Source organism: Theropithecus gelada, chromosome X (assembly GCF_003255815.1).
Source record: "Theropithecus gelada isolate Dixy chromosome X, Tgel_1.0, whole genome shotgun sequence".
Lineage (NCBI taxonomy): Eukaryota > Metazoa > Chordata > Mammalia > Primates > Cercopithecidae > Theropithecus > Theropithecus gelada.
Genome location: NC_037689.1, coordinates 10,507,922 through 10,530,280, shown reverse-complemented (window position 1 = coordinate 10,530,280; position 22,359 = coordinate 10,507,922). Strand labels below are relative to the sequence as shown.

The 22,359-nt window shown below is 47.4% G+C and overlaps 1 protein-coding gene across 2 annotated transcripts; it reads left to right on the top strand.

Annotated features, from left to right (window-relative positions):
* Nucleotides 1-11,692: 11,692 nt before the first annotated feature.
* Nucleotides 11,693-16,484, top strand: RBM3 (RNA binding motif protein 3). 2 transcript variants are annotated; one of them, XM_025371712.1, is made up of 7 exons: nt 11,693-11,859; nt 13,088-13,203; nt 13,479-13,585; nt 14,228-14,333; nt 14,422-14,518; nt 14,943-15,022; nt 15,381-16,484. In XM_025371712.1, the coding sequence occupies exons 2-6, from the start codon at nt 13,101-13,103 to the stop codon at nt 15,001-15,003; spliced, it is 474 nt and encodes a 157-aa protein (XP_025227497.1). In that variant the 5' UTR covers nt 11,693-11,859; nt 13,088-13,100; the 3' UTR covers nt 15,004-15,022; nt 15,381-16,484. The 2 variants fall into 2 exon arrangements, with proteins under 2 accessions (XP_025227497.1, XP_025227496.1); XM_025371711.1 differs by having other exon boundaries at nt 14,943-15,026; nt 15,381-16,207.
* Nucleotides 16,485-22,359: the final 5,875 nt, after the last annotated feature.

Here is a 22,359-nt window from a genome sequence, read left to right as displayed (position 1 = left end):
TTGGGGAGGTCGTTGTTTGCCCCCTTCATTGCATTAGTCATCCAAACCACTGGTACACATGTCTGGGGAACTAGGATCAGGGCAGCAAGGGCCCTGCAGGGGAAAGAAATAGGCAGCCAGAGGAAATCAGTCCTCCACTTCTCCCACTCCAGACACCCAGGCTGGTGGATTACACCTAAGGAGACTGCCACCTCTTTTTTTTTTGAGACAGAGTCTTGCTCTGTCACCCAGGCTGGAGTGCAGTGGCGTGATCTCGGCTCACTGCAACCTCCACCTCCTGTGTTCAAGGAATTCTCCTGTCTCAGCCTCCTAAGTAGCTGGGACTACAGGTGCCTGCCACCACGCCTGGTTAATTTTTGTATTTTAGTAGAGACAGGGTTTCACCTTGTTGGTCAGGCTGGTCTTGAACTCCTGACCTCAGGTGATCCACCCGGCTCGGCCTCCCAAAGTGCTGGGATTACAGGCGTGAGCCACCGCACCCAGCCAAGACTGCCACCTCTTAAAGCGGTTTTTCCCCGACGGTTTAAAGATGAACCCCACGCTAGGGGGATTGTCAGGTGTCCAAAGAGCAAGTGAGCGGGATAACTGTGCTTCTGTGGTGCCTGTGGCTGTTCAGCCTCTGGCTCCTCTCCCACACATCCTTTTACCCCTGGAGCTCCAGGTCATTGAGCTGACTTGAGTTGGCCTTCAGCCTTTCCTCAGTATGTTCTATCAGCCAGGAGAGCAGATAATTTCAGGGGTGTGTAAGTTCACCACCAAAATAACCAGACACCAGGGCAGTATGACTTCCACCAAAGAAAAATAAACTGGACATTCTCTAGTGCTGGATAATAAATTACCCCAAACTTAGCCACTTAAAACATCACAGTTTCTGGGGTGGGTACGGTGGCTCACGCCTATAATCCCAGCACTTTGAGAGGCCGAGGCAGGCAGATCACCTGAGGTCAGGAGTTTTGAGACCAGCGTGGCCAACATGGTAAAAACCCATCTCTACTAAAAATACAAAAAATTAGCTGGGCATGGTGGCGCACCTGTAGTCCCAGCTACTTGGGAAGCTGAGGCAAGAGAATTGCTTGAGCCCGGGAGGCGGAGGTTGCAGTGAGCCAAGATTGTGACCCTGAGGCAGAGGTTGCAGTGAGCCAAGATTGTGACCCTGCACTCTAGCCTGGGTGACAGAGTGAGACTCCGTCTCAAAAAAACAACAACAACAACAACAACAAAACTATCACAGTGTCTGAGGGTCAGGAATCTGGAAGCAGCCTAGCTGGGTGGTTTTGACTCACGGTCTCTCCTGACGTTTTACTCAAGTTGACAGCCAGGACTGCAGTCGGCTGAAGGCTTCACTTGGCTGACAGACCCACTTCCAACATGGCCCACTCACAGGGCCATTGGCAAGAGGCTTCAGTTTGTCACCACCTGAGCATCTCCGTGGGCTCCTCACAACATGTCATCCTAACGAGCAGGTGAGACCGTGACCAAGACAGAAGCCACAATGTCTATCATAACCTCAGAAAAGACAGACCATCACTTCTACTGTATTTTATTGGTCACATAGACCAACCCTAGCACAACATGGGAGGGGACTATACAGGGCATGAATACCATGAGGCAGGAATCATCGGGGGCTATATTGGAGGCAGGCTCCTACACTGGGTAACGTATAATATCTGAAGCAGAAGTATTGAAACAGATGAAAAATTTTAAATAAACATAATAAATAAAAACTATTAGAATATAGGGCTGGGCGTGGTGGCTTACGCCTGTAATCCCAGCACTTTGGGAGGCCGAGGTGGGCAGAGCACGAGGTCAGGAGATGACACCATCCTGGCTAACACAATGAAACCCCATCTCTACTAAAAATACAAAAAATTAGCCAGGTGTAGTGGTAGACGCCTGCAGTCCCAGCTACTTGGGAGGCTGAGGCAGAAGAATCGCTTGAACCCAGGAGGCGGAGGTTGCAGTGAGCAGTGAGCCACTACACTCCAGCCTGGGCAACAAAGCGAGATGCTGTCTCAAAAAAAAAAAGATTAAAATATAAAACGGGAACTAGAGATTATAAAAAGGACCCCCAAAAATGTTAGGTGTGAGTATGATGGTAGACAAAAACAAAACAGCCCAGCGTGGTGGCTCATGCATGTAATCCCAGCACTTTGGGAGGCTGAGGCAGGAACATCACTTGAGCTCAAGAGTTTGAGACCAGCTTGGGCAACATGGCAAAACCCCATCTCTACATAAAACACATCTCTACATAAAATACAGGTGTGGTGGTGCATCCCTATGGCCCTGGCTACTTGGGAGGCTGAGGTGGGAGAATCACTTGAGCCCAGGAGGTTGAAGCTGGAGTGAGCTGAGATCGTGCCATTGCACTCCAGCCTGGGTGACAAGAGCAAGACCCTGTCTCAAAAATAAAAATTTTTTAAAAAAGTGTAAATGGAGAATATGGAATGAGATGTCCCAGTAGTAATTATAAAAATATTTGAAACACAGAGACCCTCACTGAATTTAAAAAAAAAAAAAAAAAGTCCAACAGCATACACACACACAAAGATTGAGAAATGTTGAAAATGAAAGGATGGGCTGGGCGCGGTGGCTCATGCCTGTAATCCCAACACTTTGGGAGGCTGAGGCGGGCAGATCACGAGGTCAGGAGATCCAGACCATCCTGGCTAACACAGTGAAACCCCATCTCTACTAAAAATACAAAAAGTTAGCCGGATGTGGTGGCAGACGCCTGTAGTCCCAGCTGCTCAGGAGGCTGAGACAGGAGAATGGCGTGAACCTGGGAGGCGGAGTTTGCAGTGAGCCGAGATCAGGCCACTGCACTTCAACCTGGCCAACAGAGCAAGACTGTCTCAAAAACAAAAAAAAAGAAAAGTAAAAGAAAGAAAATGAAAGGATATAGCACACTAAAAGCCCAAAGAAAGCTAAGATAGCTATCCTAATAGCTAAGAAAATAGGTTGGGCGCAGTGGCTCCTGCCTATAATCCCAGCACTTTGGGAGGCCGGGGCGGACAGATCACTTGAGGCAAGGAGTTCAAGACCAGCCTGGCCAACATGGTGCAACCCTGTCTGTACTAAAAATACAAAAATTAGCCTAGAATGGTGGCATGTGCCTATAAACCCAGCTACTCAGGAGGCTGAGGCAGGAGAAGCGCCTGAATCCAAGAGGCGGAGGTTGCAGTGAGCTGAGATTGTGCCACTGCATTCCAGCCTGGGTGACAGAGATGGAGACTCTCAAAAAGAAAAACAGTTGATAAAAAAGCAGAGGAACAAACCCGAAGGATTGAGTCGTGGAGGAAATAATATAATGAAGGAAAAAGATACAATAGAGAATTGTTAAGTAATAATAAAGATTAACAGAATAGGCCAGGTGCGGTGGCTCACACCTGTAATCCCAGCACTTTGGGAGGCCAAGGCAGGCATATCACTAGAGGCCAGAAGTTCGAGACCAGCCTGGCCAACATATGAAACCCCGTCTCTACTAAAAATGCAAAAATTAACCAGGCATGGTGGTACATGCCTGTAGTCCCAGCTACTCAGGAGGCTGAGGCAGGAGAATTGCTTGAATCTGGAAGGCAGAGGTTGCAGTGAGCCAAGATTGTGCCACTGCACGCCAGCCTGGGTGACAGAGTAAGACTCCATCTCAAAAATAAATAAATAAAAAACAAACTAAAAAAAAAAAAGTAAAGTAAAGAAAAAAACAGGTGCAGTGGCTCAGGCCTGTAATCCCAGTGCTTTCAGAGGCCAAGGCAGGCAGATCACTTGAAGGTCAGGAGTTTGAGACCAGCCTGGTCAACATGGTGAAACCCCATCTCTACTAAAAATACAAAAAAAAATTAGCTGGGTGCAGTGGCTCACGCCTGTAATCTCAGTATTTTGGGAGGCCAAGGTGGGCAGATCACCTGAGGTCAGGAGTTCAAGACCAGCCTGACCAACATGGAGAAACAAAAATACAAAATTAGCCAGGTGTGGTAGTGCATACCTGTAATCCCAGCTACTTGGGAGGCTGAGGCAGGAGAATCACTTGAACCTGGGAGGCAGAGGTTGTAGTGAGCTGAGATTGCACTCCAGCCTGGGTGACAAAATGAGACTTCATCTAAAAAAAAAAAAAAAAAGCTGGTACTTTGAAAATAATTAATGATGATAGACCTTTCCCGAGACTGATTTAAAACAACACAATGCAAAATGCGTAACAAAGGAAAATTACAGATACAAAAAGGCTACAAATCGTAAGCTAATACACTTGAAAACACAGATGAAAAGCAAAAATTTCGGGAAACATTAAAATGTGGTTAAATGAATGCAAAAAGAAATAGAAAGCTTGAATATAACTTGAATGTAACAATAAATTTTAGGAAAAATTAAAATGATAATCAAAGATTCCCCATCTTATTGTAATAAAGAGCCTCAGGCCCAGCCCCAGATGGTTTTGCAGATTGTAGTTCTATCAAACTTTCAAGGAACTGTAATTCCCATCTTATACAAATTGTTCCAGAAAATAGGAAAAGAGAAAAAGCTGTATACCTCATTTTATGATGCTAAAATAGTCTTGATTCTAAAACCACATAAAGAAAATACTAAACAATAAAGTTATAGACCCACTGGACTTATGAATATAGATGCAAAAATTCTAATAAAATATTAGCTACCTGAATTAAATAGTGCATTTTGTTTTAAATCGTAAGTAGGGTTTATCCCGGGAATACAGTTGATCCAAATTAGAAAATTAGTGAGTGCAGGCTGGGCGTGGTGGCTCGCACTTGTAATGCCAGCACTTTGGGAGGCTGAGGCGGGTGGATTACAAGGTCAGGAGTTCGAAACCAGCCTGGCCAACACAGCGAAACCCGTCTCTACTAAAAATACAAAAATTAGCTGGGCGTGGTGGCAGGTGCCTGTAATCCCACCTACTCAGGAGGCTGAGGCAGGAGAATCGCTTGAACCTGGGAGGCGGAGGTTGCAGTGAGCCGAGATCGTGCCACTGCACTCCAGCCTAGGTGACAGAGGTAGACTCCGTCTTAAAAAAAAAAAAAAAAAAAAAAAAAAAAAATTAGTGAATGCAATTTACCATATTAATAAAGGAGGAAATTATATGATAATCTCAAATCAGAAGAATTTGATAAGGTTCAGTGCCTGTTTATGATATTTAAAAGGGTGCTGGGCATGGTGGCTCATGCCTGTAATCCCCATAGTTTAGGAAGCTGAGACAGGTGGATCACTTGAGCCCAGGAGTTTGAGACCAACCTGGGCAACGTGGCAAAACCCCATCTCTACAAGAAAAAAATAAATAACTCTTTGCAAACAGAAGTAGAAGAAAACTTCTTTAACTTCATACATAGCAAAATCTTACAACAAAAATGCTTAATAGGGATTTTTTTTTTTTTTTTTTGAGATGGAATCTCACTCTTGTTGCCCAGGCTAGAGTGCAATGGCACAATCTTGGCTCACTGCAACCTCTACCTCCCGGGTTCAAGCAATTCTCTTGCCTCAGCCTCCCAAGTAGCTGGGAGTACAGGCACCCGCCACCACACCCAGCTAATTTTTGTATTTTTAGTAGAGGCGGGGTTTCACTATGTTGGCCAGGCTGGTCTAAAACTCTTGACCTCAGGTGATTCACTGGCCTCGCCTCCCAAAGTGCTGGGATTACAAGCATGAGCCACCAAACCTGGCCAATAGAGAATTTTTAAATGCATTTCCCTTTAAGATCAGGAACAAGGCAAGGATGTTCACTCAATACTACTCTTTAATATAAAACCAGCTAATGCTATAAGGAAAAAGAAATGAGGTATACATTGTAGAATTGATAAAACTCAGTTGCAAATGATATGAGTGACTACCTTAAAGAACCAACAGAGCCGGGCGTGGTGGCTCACACCTATAATCCCAGCACTTTGGGAGGCTGAGGCGGGCAGATCACAAGGTCAGGAGATCAAGACCATCCTGACTAACATGGTGAAACCCCATCTCTACTAAAAATACAAAAAATTAGTCGGGTGTGGTGGCGGGTACCTGTAGTCCCAGCTACTCAGGAGGCTGAGGCAGGAGAATGGCGGGAGGCCAAGCTTGCAGTGAGCCGAGACTGCACCACTGCACTCCAGCCTGGGTGACAGAGCGTCTCAAAAAAAAAAAAAAAAAGGCCGGGCGTGGTGGCTCAAGCCTGTAATCCCAGCACTTTGGGAGGTCGAGACGGGCGGATCACGAGGTCAGGAGATCGAGACCATCCTGGTCAACACGGTGAAACCCCGTCTCTACTAAAAAAATACAATAAAACTAGCCGGGCGAGGTGGCGGGTGCCTGTAGTCCCAGCTACTTGGGAGGCTGAGGCAGGAGAATGGCGTGAACCCGGAAGGCGGAGCTTGCAGTGAGCTGAGATCCGGTCACTGCACTCCAGCCTGGGCGACAGAGCAAGACTCCGTCTCAAAAAAAAAAAAAAAAAAAAACCAACAGAATGACAAAAATAACTAACAGGACTAATAAGAGAGTTCAGCGGCCAGGCGTAGTAGCACATGCCTATAATCCCTGCATTTTGGGAGGCTGAGGTGGGTGGATCACCTGAGGTCAGGAGTTCGAGACCAGCCTGGCCAACATGATGAAACCCCATCTCTACTAAAAATACAAAAAATTAGCTGGGCGTGGTGGCACATGCCTGTAATCCCAGCTACTCAGGAGGCTGAGGCAGGAGAATCACTTGGAACCCGGCAGGTGGAGTTTGCAGTGAGCCGAGATCACGCCACTGCACTTCAGCCTGGGCAACAATAGCAAAACTCCATCTCAAAAAAAAACAAAAAAAAAACAAACAAAAAAAGAGTTCAGCAAGGTTTCCCAATACAAAATCAAGATCAACCTGTAAAAATCAAAAGCATTTCTGTATAGCAGCAACAACCAACAAAAAAAAAAAAAGTAGGAATGAATTTAATGCAAAAGACCTCTATTTTAAAGAATTTAAACTCTAACAATAGAAATCAATCTGAATAAAAGAGAGACATTTCATGCTCTTTGCTGGAAAGATTTTGGTAATATGTAAGTTATTTTTAACAAATTATCCCAAAACTTAGTGGCTTAAAACAATAAACATTTATTATCTCACACGGTTTCGGAGAGTCAGGATTCTGAGAGTGGCTTAACTGGGTGGTTCTGACTCAGAGCTGCTCATGAGGCTGCAATCAGGATGCTGGCCAGGACTGCAGTTATCTGAAGGCTAGGATCCACCTTTAAGAAGGCTTGCTCACATGGCTGTTGGCAAGAGGCCTTACTTTCTTGCCACCTGGATCCCTCCACAGGGCTGCTCATGACATACCAGCTAATGTCCCACAGAGTGAGCAATCTGCGTGACAGCAGGAAGCAGATGTGCCTTTTACAACCTGGTCTTGGAAATGACACACTATCACTTCCACCTCATTCTGTGCTTTACAATTGAGTCACTAAGTCCAGCACACATGCAAGTGGAAGGGAGTTAGGCTCCAACTCCTGACAAGTGCAGTATCAGAGTGTGACCATATCTTAAAACTTCCACAGTTAATATTATTAAGATGTTATTTTGGCCGGGCATGGTGGCTCACACCTGTAATCCCACCACTTTGGGAGGCAGAGGTGGGTGGATCACCTGAGGTCGGGAGTTTGAGACTAGCCTGACCAACATAGAGAAACCCCGTCTCTACTAAAAATACAAAATTAGCCAGACATGATGGTGGGTGCCTGTAGTTCCAGCTACCCGGGAGGCTGAAGCAGGAGAACTGCTTGAACCCGGGAGGCGGAGGTTGCGGTGAGCTGAGATCGTGCCATTGCACTCCAGCCTGAACAACATGAGCAAAACTCCATCTCAAAAAAAAAAAAAAAAAAAAGACATTATTTCTCCCAAAATGTAAAAATTCAATGCAATCTCAATAAAACTTCCATTACTTTTTGTTGTTGTTTTGAAATAGGGTCTCACTTCGTTGCCCAGGCTGGCGTGCAGTGGCACGATCATAGCTCACGGCAGGCTCCAGTTCCTGGGTTCAAGCGATCCTCCTGCCTCAGCCTCCCAAGTAGCTAGGATTTAGGCGTGAGCCACCATGCCTGGCCTCATTACTTCTTTTTTTTAGAACTGTAATACACTTATATTAGAATTTAGAATACTAATGAATCATGGGCAGCTAAGACAGCCTTCAAAGAAAGAGTTATGATGGGGATTTGCCCACTAGATATTAAGACATACTAAAGGCGTTAGTAATAAAAGGAAAAAAAAAAAGAAAGAAAAAAAGAAAAAAACCTATATTGGCCCAAGAGCTAAGAAGTAGACCTATTTAGAAGAGAAAGCCTGGTGCGGTGGCTCATGCCTGTAATCCCAGCACTTCGGGAGGCCAAGGTAGGCGGATCACAAGGTCAGGAGATGGAGACCATCCTGACTAACACGGTGAAATCCCATCTCTGCTAAAAAATACAAAAAAATTAGCCGGGCGTGGTGGCAGGCACCTGTAGTCCCAGCTACTCAGGAGGCTGAGGCAGGAGCATGGCGTGAACTTGGGAGGCAGAGCCTGCAGTGAGCTGAGATCAGGTCACTGCACTCCAGCCTGGGCAACAGAGAGAGACTCCATCTCAAAAAAAAAAAAAAAAAAAAGAGAAAAAACAGCTCAGGGCCAGGCGCGGTGGCTCACGCCTGTAATTCCAGCACTCTGGGAGGCGGAGGTGGGCGGATCACGAGGTCAAGAGATCAAGACCATCCTTGTCAACATGGTGAGACCCCATCCCTACTAAAAATACAAAAATTAGCTGGGCGTGGTTGTGCGCACCTGTAATCCCAGCTACTCAGGAGGCTGAGGCAGGAAAATCGCTTGAACCCAGGAGGCAGAGGTGGCAGTGGGCCGAGATCGCGCCACTGCACTCCAGCCTGGCGACAGAGTGAGACTCTGTCAAAAAACAAAAACAAACAAAAAAAAACAACTCAGAAGTCAGGTACGATAGTCCTCACCTGTAATCCCAGTGACTCAGGAGGCTGAGTTGGGGAGAATGCTTGAGGCCAGGAGCCAGCCAGGGCTTATCTCTTAAAAACAACAACAACAACAACAACAAAACCAGCAACAAACCACCTCAGAGACAGACCCATATATCTATGGAACTTAATATATGATAGAGATGGTAACAAACACACAGGGATGGGACAGATTGCTTAATAGATGGTGATGGGGCATCTGGCTCATCACATAGAGAAAAATAAAATTGTAGCTCTATCTCACACCATATACAAGGACGGACTCCACATGAATTAAAGACCTAAATGTGGCCAGGCGCGGTGGCTCATGCCTGTAATCTTAGCAATTTGGGAGGCCGAGGTGGGCGAATCACTTGAGGCCAGGAGTTCAAGACCAGCCTGGCCAACATGGCGAAAACCTGTCTCTACTAAAAATGCAAAAATTCGCCAGGCATGGTGGCACACGCCTGTAATCCTAGCTACTCAGCAGGCTGAGGCAGGAGAATCGCTTGAACCCAGGAGGCGGAGGTTGCAGTGAACCGAGATAGTGCCATTGTACTCCAGCCTGGGCAACAAGAGCGAAACTCTGTCCAAAAAAAAAAAAAGAAAGAAAGAAAAAAGAAACTGTAGGGGAACATCTTGTGACCTGGGGAAGAGAATTATTTCTTTAAAAGCACAGACCAGGCCGGGTGTGGCAGCTCACGCCTGTAATCCCAGCACTTTGGGAGGCCGACGCAGGCGGATCATGAAGTCAGGAGTTTGAGACCAGCCTGACCAACATGGTGAAACCTTGTCTCTACAAAAATGCAAAAATTAGCTGGGCATAGTGGTGCACGCCTGTAATCCCAGCTAATCAGAAGGCTAAGGCAGGAGAATCACTTGAACCTGGGAGGCAGAGGTTGCAGTGAGCTGCGATTGCGTCACTGCACTCCAGCCTGAACGACAGAGCAAGACTCCGTCTCCAAAAAAAGCACAGACCATAGGGGGAAAAAATGATTATATCAAAATTATGGATCTTTATTCAACTAAGTTTACCGTTTACAAAGTTAATAACACAAATGCCAGAGCTGGAGAGGCTATTTCCAACACCTAAGGGATTAATAATGAGACTATGTGAGGAATCCCTGACAATCAACAGGAAGATAAATATGGGAATTACCCCAACAGGAATATGGATGTACTGTATTCTGTATGTTAGCAAATTTGGTCTGTGTTGGGCAAATTCATTCTATCGATAAGAAATTTAGCCTCTGAGGACAAACCTATTCTTCAATGATGTGGCATTCAGAAATGAAAAATCTGTCAAATCCATTTATTGTAAAAGTGGCCAAGACACTGAAGACCAAATTGTGAACAGTGGGCTCAGACACTACTTGTTTGGGATAAGTCTATTGTGTACTGCGAAAGTCCCTTCTGTGAATAAAGGACTCAGTTACTTTTTTTTTTTTGAGACAGAGTCTCGCTCTGTTGCCCAAGCTGGAGTGCAGTGGCATGATCTCAGCTCACTGCAACCTCTGCCTCCCAGGTTCAAGTGATTATCCTGCCTCAGCCTCCCGAGTAGCTGGGACTACAAGTGCCTACCACCACACCCAGCTAATGATTATTATTATTATTATTTTTTGTATTAGTAGAGACAGGGTTTCACCATATTGGCCAGGGTGGTCTCAAACTCCTGACCTTGTGATCTGCCTGCCTCGGCCTCCCAAAGTGCTGGGATTACAGGCGTGCGCCACCACGCCCGGCAAGGGCTCAGTTACTTTCGAAGAGAGCAAAAATTGCTCTAAGGACTGGGATTTACAACCTCTGAAGATCGCAGCATCCTGTTTTGTTTTGTTTTGTTTTCACCGAGGCTGGAGTGCAATGGTGTGGTCTCGGCTCTCTGCAACCTCCACCTCCTGGGTTCCAGCGATTTTCCCGCCTCAGCCTCCCGAGTAGGTGGGACTACAGGCGCGTGCCACCACACCCGGCTGTTTTTTTTGTTGTTGTTTTTTGGGGGGTTTTTTTTGTATTTTTAGTAGAGACGGGGTTTCACCATGTTGGCCAGGCTGGTCTCGAACTCCTGACCTCGTGATCCGCCCGTTTCAGCCTCCCAAAGTGCTGGGATTACAGGCGTGAGCCACCGCACCCGGCCAGCATCCTGTTTTGTAAAAGCCATCTCAGGCAGTCTATTGGTGGGAAAATTAAGGGGCTGGCTTCACGGGGGCAGTCAGACAAGGGTGAGGGCTGAAGTCAGAGATGAGAAGGAATGACGCCAGGGAAGAATGTCGCATGACAGGCGGCTAGATGTTGAGCACAGAGGAGAAAGAGTAGGAGTCAGGGTCAAACCTTAAAACGTACGGTCTGACATCACGGACTGTGAAGGGTGATGACATCAGTGACGTGGGGGATAAAATGTCGGGCCTTTAAAGGGTACGAGGTTAAAGAACTAGAAGGTGAAGGAGGTTGACATCAGAGAATGGCAGGGACCTAGAGGAAGACGATTGCGATGGTGAGGAAGACATCAGATCCAGCGGGGGAAACGATGGCAAGGACAGGAGGATGATGTCAGGGACGGCAAGTAGTATGAGAGTGAGAAGGTTCCTGTGTGGAAGGGATCAAGGCAGCTCAGCCGGTTGTGGGGGGGATGCTGACGTTTAGGGTGCACCATCTGTGCAAAAGTCGACCCCATTTCCGGAAACACCCCATTTCGCACAGAATACTGCTCCCTTCACTTTGCTGTCCCTTCCTCTCCCCCGCCACTCCGCCCCTGCTAGCCTCAGCCAATCAGCATGCACGCCGGGACGCGCAAGGGGAACGTTCCGGGACGTTCTTGCTACGTACTCTTTATCAATCGTCTTCCCGCGCAGACCAGTCCTTGTTGTCTGTGCTCCTCCGAGCTCGCAGTCTGTCCGGGTTTTTTACGTTTTAATTTCCAGGTAAGTTGCGTATGGCCTGCGGAACGGCGGCTCCTCGCCACACACGCGCCGCGCCGGCCGAGACCGGGGGATAGTGAGTGGGGAGAGTAATGGCCGCTGACACGTAGGCTTGGTTTTCTCTGGGGCGGGCGGGTCCCGTGCTGGGAGGTGAACATTTCGGTTGGTGGGAGGCCAGCGCGCTGTATCTGAGTGTGAGGCCTCTCGGGAGGGACTGGGTGGCGTCGGTGGTGGCAGTGACCACGCGACAGCCAACACTTGCTTTCCTTATCCCACGTGGCCGCCGCCATCTTGTTCTGCCGGCGTTGAGGGAACGCAAGGATGTTCTGGGCTTGCGCAGTGACACAAAATGACGGGCGTGGCGGCTGTGGATGTGTGAGCATGCGCAATGGTGGCCCCCTAATGGTGGCTGCGCTGAGCCAGCTCCGCAGATTACTACCTTTTCTTTTTTTTTTTTTTTTTTTTTTTTGAGACGGAGTCTCGCTTTGTCGCCTGGGCTGGAGTGCAGTGGCCGGATCTCAGCTCACTGCAAGCTCTGCCTCCCAGGTTCACGCCATTCTCCTGCCTCAGCCTCCCGAGTAGCTGGGACTACAGGCACCCGCCACCTCGCCCGGCTAGTTTTTTGTATTTTTTTAGTAGAGACGGGGTTTCACCGTGTTAGCCAGGATGGTCTCGATCTCCTGACCTCGTGATCCGCCCATCTCGGCCTCCCAAAGTGCTGAGATTACAGGCTTGAGCCACCGCGCCCGGCCAGATTACTACCTTATTGGCCTTCTTTCCCCGCTTCTCTGTAGTTACCCATGTTTTGTTCCTCTTTTTTTTTTTTTTTTTTTTTTGAGACGGAGTCTCGCTCCGTCACCCATGCTGGAGTGCAGTGGCGCAATCTCGGCTCACTGCAAGCTCTGCCTCCTGGGTTCACGCCATTTTCCTGCCTCAGCCTCCCGAGTAGCTGGGGTACAGGCGCCCGCCACCACGCCCGGCTAATTTTTTTGTATTTTTAGTAGAGACGGGCTGTCACCGTGTTAGCCAGGATGGTCTCAGTCTCCTGACCTTGTGATCCGCCCGCCTCGGCCTCCCAAAGTGCTGAGATTACAGGCGTGACCCACCGCGCCCAGCCATTTTGTTCCTTTTTCTTATTTTCTGTACTTCTCTCCGCCTTCTCTCTCGCTGTTTTCTCATGTCTCCATTTTGTTCCTCCTTCCTGCCACCATTCTTCATGTTCTTCCCACAGGACTTGAACTGCCATGTCCTCTGAAGAAGGAAAGCTTTTCGTGGGAGGGCTCAACTTTAACACCGACGAGCAAGCGCTGGAAGACCACTTCAGCAGTTTCGGACCTATCTCTGAGGGTGAGACGGGCCAGACTCTCAATGGGGGTTGGTGAGAGAAAGTCTGGGATCCTTGCATTTCAAGGAGTATTAACCGAAAAATTAGGACCCACGCTTCCATGTTCTTTTTCTTCTTAAGCCTATGGTGTCCACTAAGGATGAGAGGAACCGTCTTCGGGATTGGTGGGAGGGCTCCGTTTTCCCTACCTACCGCCATCTCCTTTTCAGACCACCCTTTGCTACTTAACCTTTGTGGTGCTGACTGGTCCACATCGCTCCTTCTCTCCCTCTCACAGTGGTCGTTGTCAAGGACCGGGAGACTCAGCGGTCCAGGGGTTTTGGTTTCATCACCTTCACCAACCCAGAGCATGCTTCAGTTGCCATGAGAGCCATGAACGGAGAGGTGGGGCCTCCTATCTGCAGAGGGACCTTGTCCCCATCTGCGGCTTCCTTCATTCTTTTTGTTTTTCCTTCTGTGTCTGCTCGGGGCAGCGTGGCCACCAAGCCCCGCAGTGCCCACTCACAGGAGCATGACTGCCTTTTGTTCTAGGGGGTGGAGGGCAGCGGCAGACAGAGCCTGGCCGCCTGGGAGGCGACGACTGGTCCTGCATGAGGCCGAGAAGCCACCTGTGGATGGTTGACCTGCCTTGGGCTTAGGTAGTAGAGTCTGCAGACCTGTGGGCCTGGCCCGGAGAGGACCTCGTGAGTCTTCTGACATGGACTCTGAAGCCTCAAACCAAGAGAGGTGTCTGTCTAGCCCTGATAGTCGGGCAGCTTAGAGGAGTGGGGAGGAGAACTCAGCCTGAGTTCAGTCAAGATGTAAGTAGTAGCAAGGGGAACATGGTGCGTTCAGGTCATTTTGTGTGGGATTCTATAGCTCCTGATGAAACCATTCTGGGGTAAAGGAGCTTATTCTGGAACATGGCACCCAGAACCTGGTGCCCAGCAGGAATTTTTGGCCTCTTTTGCCCACTTGCCCTTGCCTGCTCTTCCCTCACCACTGCCCTGACTGCCAACCCATCCTCCTTGTGTCTCCCACACTTAGTCCCTGGATGGTCGTCAGATCCGTGTGGATCATGCAGGCAAGTCTGCTCGGGGAACCAGAGGAGGTGGCTTTGGGGCCCATGGGCGTGGTCGCAGCTACTCTAGAGGTGAGTGCAGTGATAGTTTTGATCATGGGGTGAGAGGGAGAGTTTCCTAGGTGAGGACAACTGCCATTTAAATATTTTTCTGTTCTAGGTGGTGGGGACCAGGGCTATGGGAGTGGCAGGTATTATGACAGTAGACCTGGAGGGTATGGATATGGATATGGACGTTCCAGAGACTATAATGGCAGGTGGGTAGCCAAGGGGCTGGGATGTTCTGCTATTGATTCCCTCTCCTTAAGAACTCAGCGCCTGGGTTTTCATGCATACCACATCTTGCTGTTACTAATGTGTGCCTAAAACGAGTATGAAATTCAGCATTTTGAGTTAATTGTGTGGTCATATGGTTGTAACATGGTAAAGTATACATATGTTGTGCTGCGTGGGTTATATAACTATATTGCTTTAACGTGTATTATGATTTAAATACTGCATATACATTGTATGCCATAAAACTGTTTACTATGATACTCATGCTTAACATATCGTGTTTTTGATATTTAAGGTTTATGTTATGACACATACTATAAAACATGACCCATATAATTAATGACAGTGGTGTATAATGCAGTCCCAGAAAACTGTGTGTGTGTGTGTGTTTTTTTTTTCTCCCAGAAACCAGGGTGGTTATGACCGCTACTCAGGAGGAAATTACAGAGACAATTATGACAACTGAAATGAGACATGCACATAATGTAGGTGAGACTTGGATATCGGCATTGAGTAAACCTGTTTGTCACACTCTGTCATGACTGTCTCACCTTTTCTGGCAAGACTGCTCTGCATTTCTGCTGCCCTCATACCTCATCCAGCCAACCTACCAAACACCATTCCTAGGCCTTCCTTGCTCTCAGGTGCATGTCAGAGCACGTTTGCTAGGGGGTGGGATCTGAAAACCCATCTCCTGTAATCCTCTAGTCTTGTGTGGGATGGAGGAAATGAAGGGGTGTCCCTGTTGTCCAACCCTCAGCATCTGCATCCGCTCTAGGAGGTGAGCATGTTGTCAGCTGTTCCTTCATGACATCACAATTCTCCCCCTCTTGCTGTTCTCAGATACACAAGGAATAATTTCTGATCCAGGATCGTCCTTCCAAATGGCTGTATTTATAAAGGTTTTTGGAGCTGCACTGAAGCATCTTATTTTATAGCGTATCAACCTTTTGTTTTTAAATTGGCCTACCAAGGTAGTTAAAGATCTTTAACAGTTCCATCTTTTTAAAAATTTTTTCTGCCTATTTAAAGACAAATTATGGAACGTTTGTAGAGCCTGAGTGTTTTTCTTTTTACCAGTTTTTTAGTTAGACCTCTCAGGATTATTGGAGCTAGCAATAATTGATTCTGGCAAGTTTGGCCAGACTGGTTTCAGAAAATTAATGTGTATCCAGGACATTTTAAAAACCTGTACACAGTGTTTATTGTGGTTAGGAAGCAATTTCCAAACATACCTATAAGAGAAATGTGCGTCAAGCCAGCCTGACCAACATGGTGAAACCCCATCTGTACTAAAGATAAAAAAATTAGTCCTGCGTGGTGGCGTACACCTGTAATCCCAGCTACTCGGGAGGCTGAGGCAGGAGAATCGCTGGAACCCCGGAGGCGGAGGTTGCAGTGAGCCGAGATCGCGCCACTGTACTCCAGCCTGGGCAATAGAGCGAGACTCTATCTCAAAAAAAAAGAAAAGTGTATCAATAACATGATTATCCAGGGGTATTTTCTAATTCAGATAATCAAACTGATTATATAGAAGAGTTGCTTTAAAATGTTTGCAAATGTCTTTTTTTTTTTTTTTTTAAATACTGGAAGAAAAAATATTCTGTTGTGTCTCATACAGTGCTTAGGATGTCTTTTACAGAGCTTATTAAAAAGATGAAACCTGAAAACCTGCTTTTTTCTTACTCAGCCCACTTTCCAAATTAAAAATGGGGGCAGAGGTGGGCCGATCACCTGAGGTCAGGAGTTCGAGACCAGCTTGGCCAACATGGTGAAACCCCTGTCTCTACTAAAAATACAAAAGCAGGGCGTGGTGGCGGGTGCATGTAATCCCAACTACTGAGGAGGCTGAGGCAGGAGAATTGCTTGAACCCAGGAGGTGGAGGTTGCAGTGAGCTGAGATTATGCCATTGCACTCCAGCCTGGGTGACAGAACAAGACTCTGTCTCAGAAAATAATGGGGGCACATCAGTGAGAGGGAGGCTTGGAGAATATTTGGTTGATGGGTGGGCAGGGACTGCAAGGGGGTTAGGTGTACGTTGAGGCCTGAGGCCAGCTGGAATTGGGTTTCCTAAGCTGGTCTCTTAGCTTAGTCCCGTTGTCTAATCATTGGGCTTGAATCTCTCTATCCTCTCTGAGCGTTAGATGGGCACTGTCCTCACAGGATTGTTCTGAGACCATAAGCACCTGATCTCATGGCGTGAGCTAATCCCTATCATAAATAGTGGTACCAGTTTATTCCTTCCTCTGAAATGATGGGGATTGGGGAGAGGTGCACTGGACTCATCTTTGTGTATGAGGGCCGTGAGAGAGGCCTGGTTTGAAAACAGAATGCTAAGAGCTCATATACCAAGATTTATGTGGGGCTCTTCTACTTCCCAGGTATTTGGGTGAGTCATTTTACTTCAGCTTCATGCCATTTTACATTTTCTGGGGAGGGTTAGATTAATTGGCATATAAAGCCACTGAGAAGAGTTGGCAAAGCTTTCAGTCACGGAGATTTGATCTTTTTTGGTGTGTGTGTGTCTTGGGTGGTAAGTTGGTGGTGATTTTGTAATTCTAGCTGGTCTTAGTTCCTCAGTTCTGCTCCCTTTAGTCATGATTATTTCTAGTGGCTGTATTGAGGCCCCATAGGCGTTATCCCTCCGTTTGTTCTAGTTTGGAACAGATCTGTTCATGGCTTTCACCTGGCTAATACTGAGCCAAGTTACCACCAGGTCGCAAATTCCAGGACATTATTGTCCTGAGCTGCCTATTCCCTTGCTGGTGCGTTGTATTGTGAGTCTCAGTCCTGGAGGCCTGGCTCCTGAGTTTCCCAGCTAGTTGGGACAGGCCCCAATATCCCTTTTTCCTGTAACCCAGTCATGAATTTGCTTTGGCAGGTGGATGGAGACTCGGGAACTTCCACCTCACCCACTAAACCAGGCCTAGGCTGTGGGGCATTGTGGCTAAGCCCACCAGGTGGATACTTGGTCTGAGGAGGCATCCTATTCTGGGCCTTTGGGGAGCTAAGGTAGTGAGAATTGGCGGGAGGACTGTGAATGCCTTCTAGGTCGGGGGATTGGAGGGGTCCTCTGTTCCCCACCTCTCAGGACAGCAATGTACCTCTCACCCCCAGTGTCAGCTGAGGTAGGATCCATAATCAGTAATATTCCTGCAACAAAATGACCCCCTAAGTGAAATCAATAAAGACCAAAATTTACTTGTATAACAGCTCTCAACCTGCTCTGCGCTGCTGTGTTTACAGTGTGCTTTCTGATCATCCAGCCCAGGGAGTCCCAGTCTCTGGCTGTCTATCTGCTCTAAGGAAGAGAGCCCACGGTTTTCTATAGTCCCTGATGAATAAAGTTCCAGATTTGAGGTCAACCTCCCACCACCTTTGTTGGTCTACTTTGGTTTGACCTCAGCATCCAACTAATGCACATCTGTCAAGAACCCACTGAAGCTAGAAACCCCCCAAACACTCAAGGTACCTTGAGAACATGTATCCCAAGACCTGCAAAGACCAAACACATGGCCTGTGACTACTTTCACTTTCAAGCCCTGGAACTTGTCTGTACCAAAAATCTAAACCATTCACCAGATCTCTTGTCAAGGTCCAGAATAAAGAGACTGGCTTTTGGTTTTCAATTAGGCTTTCAAGTCCTAAGCCCCACCCCTCCTAACCCACCTAGGCAGAAGTCACTGCAGATCCTTGTTTCCTAATCTCTGCCTCAGTTTCAAGCTAACATCCATAAAATGGAAATAACCACCCACCCCACACGGGTTAGGAGTGTTTTGTTGTTTTTTGAGACAGGATCTCACTGTCTCCCAGACTGGAGTACAGTGGCGCAATCTCAGCTCACTGTAACTTCCGCCTCCCGGGTTCAAGCAGTTCTCATGCCTCAGTCTCCCGAGTAGCTGGGATTACAGGTGCCTGCCACCATGCCCAACTAATTTTTGTATTAGTGGAGATGGGGTTTCACCATGTTGACCAGGCTGGTCCCGAACTCCTGACCTCAAGTGATCCTCCCACCTCAGCCTTCCAAAGTGCTGAGATGACAGGCGTGAGCCACTGCGCCTGACCTAGGGGCTAAGAGTATTAAATGTAAAATGTTAAGAACAGGCCAGGTGCGGTGGCTCACGACTGTCATCCCAGCACTTTGGGAGGCCGAGACGGGCGGATCACGAAGTCAGGAGATCGAGAACATCCTGGGTAACACGGTGAAACCCCGTCCCTACTAAAAATACAAAAAACTAGCCGGGTGTGGTGGTGGGCGCCTGTAGTCCCAGCTACTTGGGAGGCTGAGGCAGGAGAATGGCGTGAACCCGGGAGGCGGAGCTTGCAGTGAGCCGAGATTGTGCCACTGCACTCCAGCCTGGGCAACAAGTGAGACTCGGTCTCAAAAAAAAAAAAACTGTTTTAAGTAAAATTATAAATAAAACCAAAGTGTTACCTAAAAAAAAAAAAAAAAAAGAAAAATGTTAAGAGCAGACCAAGTTCATCAAACAGCTCCACACTCTTGTTCCATGTTCTGGATTGGGGAGTTGGGGGGGTGAAGGTGTAGAACTTTTAAAAAGGTTTTTAAAATAAGTTGCTGTGAATACTTCATGTGTATTAAAAAAAAAAATTGACTGACAGCCAGTGTTCTGCCATTCTTACCTGCTTATCAAGACAAAACCTGCCCAAGTCCCTGCCCAGCTGCATTCCAAGTGTTTTCAAGTTTGATGGTAAGACCTGACCTGAGGCTTCTTACAACCTTTACTCAGTGGGAATATGCATACAGTTCACTACAAAAATATTTGTGTTTACTTAGAGGATGTGCCCTGGATCTGTGGGCTGGGCGAGGGGCTGGGGGTGGTCTTTTCTAAATTGTTAAAAGCAGTTCATGCCGTTATTCTTAGTAAACATTTCTAATATGCTGTGAAAGAGTCTATTCGTTTTTTAATACATATATCCATTTACTCATTGTTCCCATGAAAGAGCCTTGTACGCAAACCTCCAAATGCCGAAGGAGCCAAGAAACAAGGCAGACACAAATTGTTGGTAAAGGGTGCTTTACTGGGGTAACTTAGAAGCATGACGTGGGGCCGGGCACGGTGGCTCACACCTGTCATCCCAGCACTTTAGGAGGCTGAGGCAGGAGGAACGCTTGAGCCCAGAAGTTCCAAACCAACCCAGGCAACATAGTGAGGCACCCACCACCTGCCACCTGTCCCCTGCCCCTGTTAAACCAAAATAAAAATTAGCCGGGTGTGATGGTGCACACCTGTGGTCCCAGCTACTTGGGAGGCTGAGGTGGGAGGACTGCTTGAGCCTGGAAGGTCTAGGCTGCAGTGAGTGGCATTTTGGCCTGGGTAACAGCGAGACCCTGTCTCAAAACAAAAAAAAAACAAAAACGCATAAGTACATCTGTCAATATTCTATAAGATCAATTAATGCCCCTACTATAAGCTTGTTTAGCAAATCTTTTTTTTCTTTTTTCTTTCTTTTTTTTTTTTTTTTTTTTTTTGAGACGGAGTCTGGCTCTGTCACCCAGGCTGGAGTGCAGTGGCCGGATCTCAGTTCACTGCAAGCTCCGCCTCCCGGGTTCCCGCCATTCTCCTGCCTCAGCCTCCCGAGTAGCTGGGACTACAGGCGCCCGTCACCTCGCCCGGCTAGTTTTTTTTATATTTTTAGTAGAGACGGGGTTTCACCGTGTTAGCCAGGATGGTCTTGATCTCCTGACCTCGTGATCCGCCCGTCTCGGCCTCCCAAAGTGCTGGGATTACAGGCTTGAGCCACCGCGCCCGGCCTCTTTTTTTTTTTAAGATGGAGTCTTGCTCTGTCGCCCAGGCTGGAGTGCAGTGGCTCCATCTCGGCTCACTGCAAGGTCCGCCTCCCGGGTTCACGCCATTCTCCTGCCTCAGCCTCCCGAGTAGCTGGGACAACAGGCGCCGGCCACCTTTTTTTTTTTTTTTTTTTTTTTTTTTGAGATGACATCTTGTTCTGTCACCCAGACTGGAGTGCAGTGGCGTGATCTCGGCTCACTCCAGCCTTGACTTCCCAGGCTTAAGCAATCCCCCCACCTCAGCCTCCAGAGTAGCTGGAATTACAGGGATGCATCACCCATGCCTAAGCCTCCTGAGTAGCTGGAATTACAGGCACCCACCACCATGCCCGGTTAATTTTTGTATTTTCAGTAGAGATGGGTTTTCACCATGTTGGCCAGGTCGGTCTTGAACTCCTAACCTCAGGTGATCTGCCCAGTTTGGCCTCCCAGAGTGCTGGGATTACAGGCGTGAGCCACTGCTCCTGGCCCTCCTCTTCAATTTTTTGAAAGAATTTATGAAGGATTGGTACTCCTTCTTGAAATACTTGGCAGATATCACTGTGAAACCATCTTGGTCCTAGGCTTTTCTTTGTTGGGAGATTTTTGATGAATGATTCAGTCTGCTTGCTTGTTACCGTCTGTTCAGATTTTCTATTCCTGAGTCGGTCTTGGTAGAGTGTATATTTCTAGGAGTGTGTCCATTTTTTCTAGGTTATCCAATTTGTGTATCAGTTGTTCATAGTAGTCTTTAGTAGGCTTATTATTATTATTTGAGATAGGGTCTCACTCTGTCACCCAGGTTGGAGTGCGGTGGCACAGTCACGGCTCACTGTAGCTTCAACCTCCCAGAATTAAGTGATCCTTCCTGCCTCAGCCTCCTGGATAGCTGGGATTACAGGCACACACCACTACGCCTGGCTAATTTTTGTATTTTTAGTAGAGATGGAGTTTCGCCGTGTTGGCCAGGCTGGTCTCGAACTCCTGACCTCAAGTGATCCTCCCACCTCAGCCTCTCAAGGTGCTGGGATTACAGGCATGAGCCACTGTGCCTGGCAGGTCCTTTGTATTTCTGTGGTTTCACTTGTAATGTTTCTGATTTTATTTACTTCGTTTATGTTTTCAAAAAAACAACTCTTAGTGTCATTAATCTTTTCTATTTTTTTCATCTATTTCATTTATTCTTGCTCTGATTTTGTTATTTCCATCTTTCTGCTAACTTTGAATTTCATTCTTTTTCTAGTCCCTTGAGGTATAAAGTTAGGTTGTTTATTTGAGATCTTTATTTCTTTTCTTTTTTTTTTTTTTTTTTTTTTTTTGAGACAGGGTCTTGCTCTGTCACCCAGGCTGGAGTGCAGTGGCAAGATCACAGCTCACTGCAACCTCCACCTCCTGGGCTCTAGGGATCCTCCCACCTCAGCCTCCCGAGTAGCTGAGAGGCACACACCACCATGCCCGGCTAATTCTTTTATTTTTTGTGGAGACAAGGGTCTCACTATGTTGCCAAGGCTGGTGTTGAACTCCTGGCCTCAAGAGATCTTCCTGGCGGGGTGCGGTGGCTCACGCCTGTAATCATAACACTTTGGGAGACCGAGGTGGGTGAATCACTTGAGGTCAGGAGTTTGAGACCAGCCTGGCCAGCATGGTGAAACCCCGTGTCTACTAAAAATACAAAAAATTAGCCGAGCGTGGTGGCAGGCGCCTGTAATCCCAGCTGCTTGGGAGGCTGAGGCAGGAGAATCACTTGAACCTGGCAGACGGAGGTTGCAGTGAGCAGAGATAGCGCCACTGCATTCCAGACAGAGTGAGACTCCGTCTGAAAAACAAATAAACAAAAACAAAAAACCAAAGCACAAACACATCTTCCTGTCTTGGCCTCCCAAAGTGCTGGAATTACAGGCGTGAGCCACTGTGCCCAGCCAGAAGAGTATTGTTTAATTTCCACATATTTGTGAGTGTTCTGATTTTCCTCCTTTTATTGATTTCTACTTTTATACCATTGTGGTCAGAAAGGCTCTTGATATGATTTCATT

Bases quoted from the DNA above. Each gene is read 5' to 3' on its own strand.
- RBM3 (XM_025371712.1), top strand. From the start codon at position 13,101: ATGTCCTCTGAAGAAGGAAAGCTTTTCGTGGGAGGGCTCAACTTTAAC. The intron at 14,334-14,421 runs GTGAGTGCAGTG...TTTCTGTTCTAG, and splicing joins TGGTCGCAGCTACTCTAGAG to GTGGTGGGGACCAGGGCTAT. The intron at 14,519-14,942 runs GTGGGTAGCCAA...TTTTTCTCCCAG, and splicing joins TCCAGAGACTATAATGGCAG to AAACCAGGGTGGTTATGACC.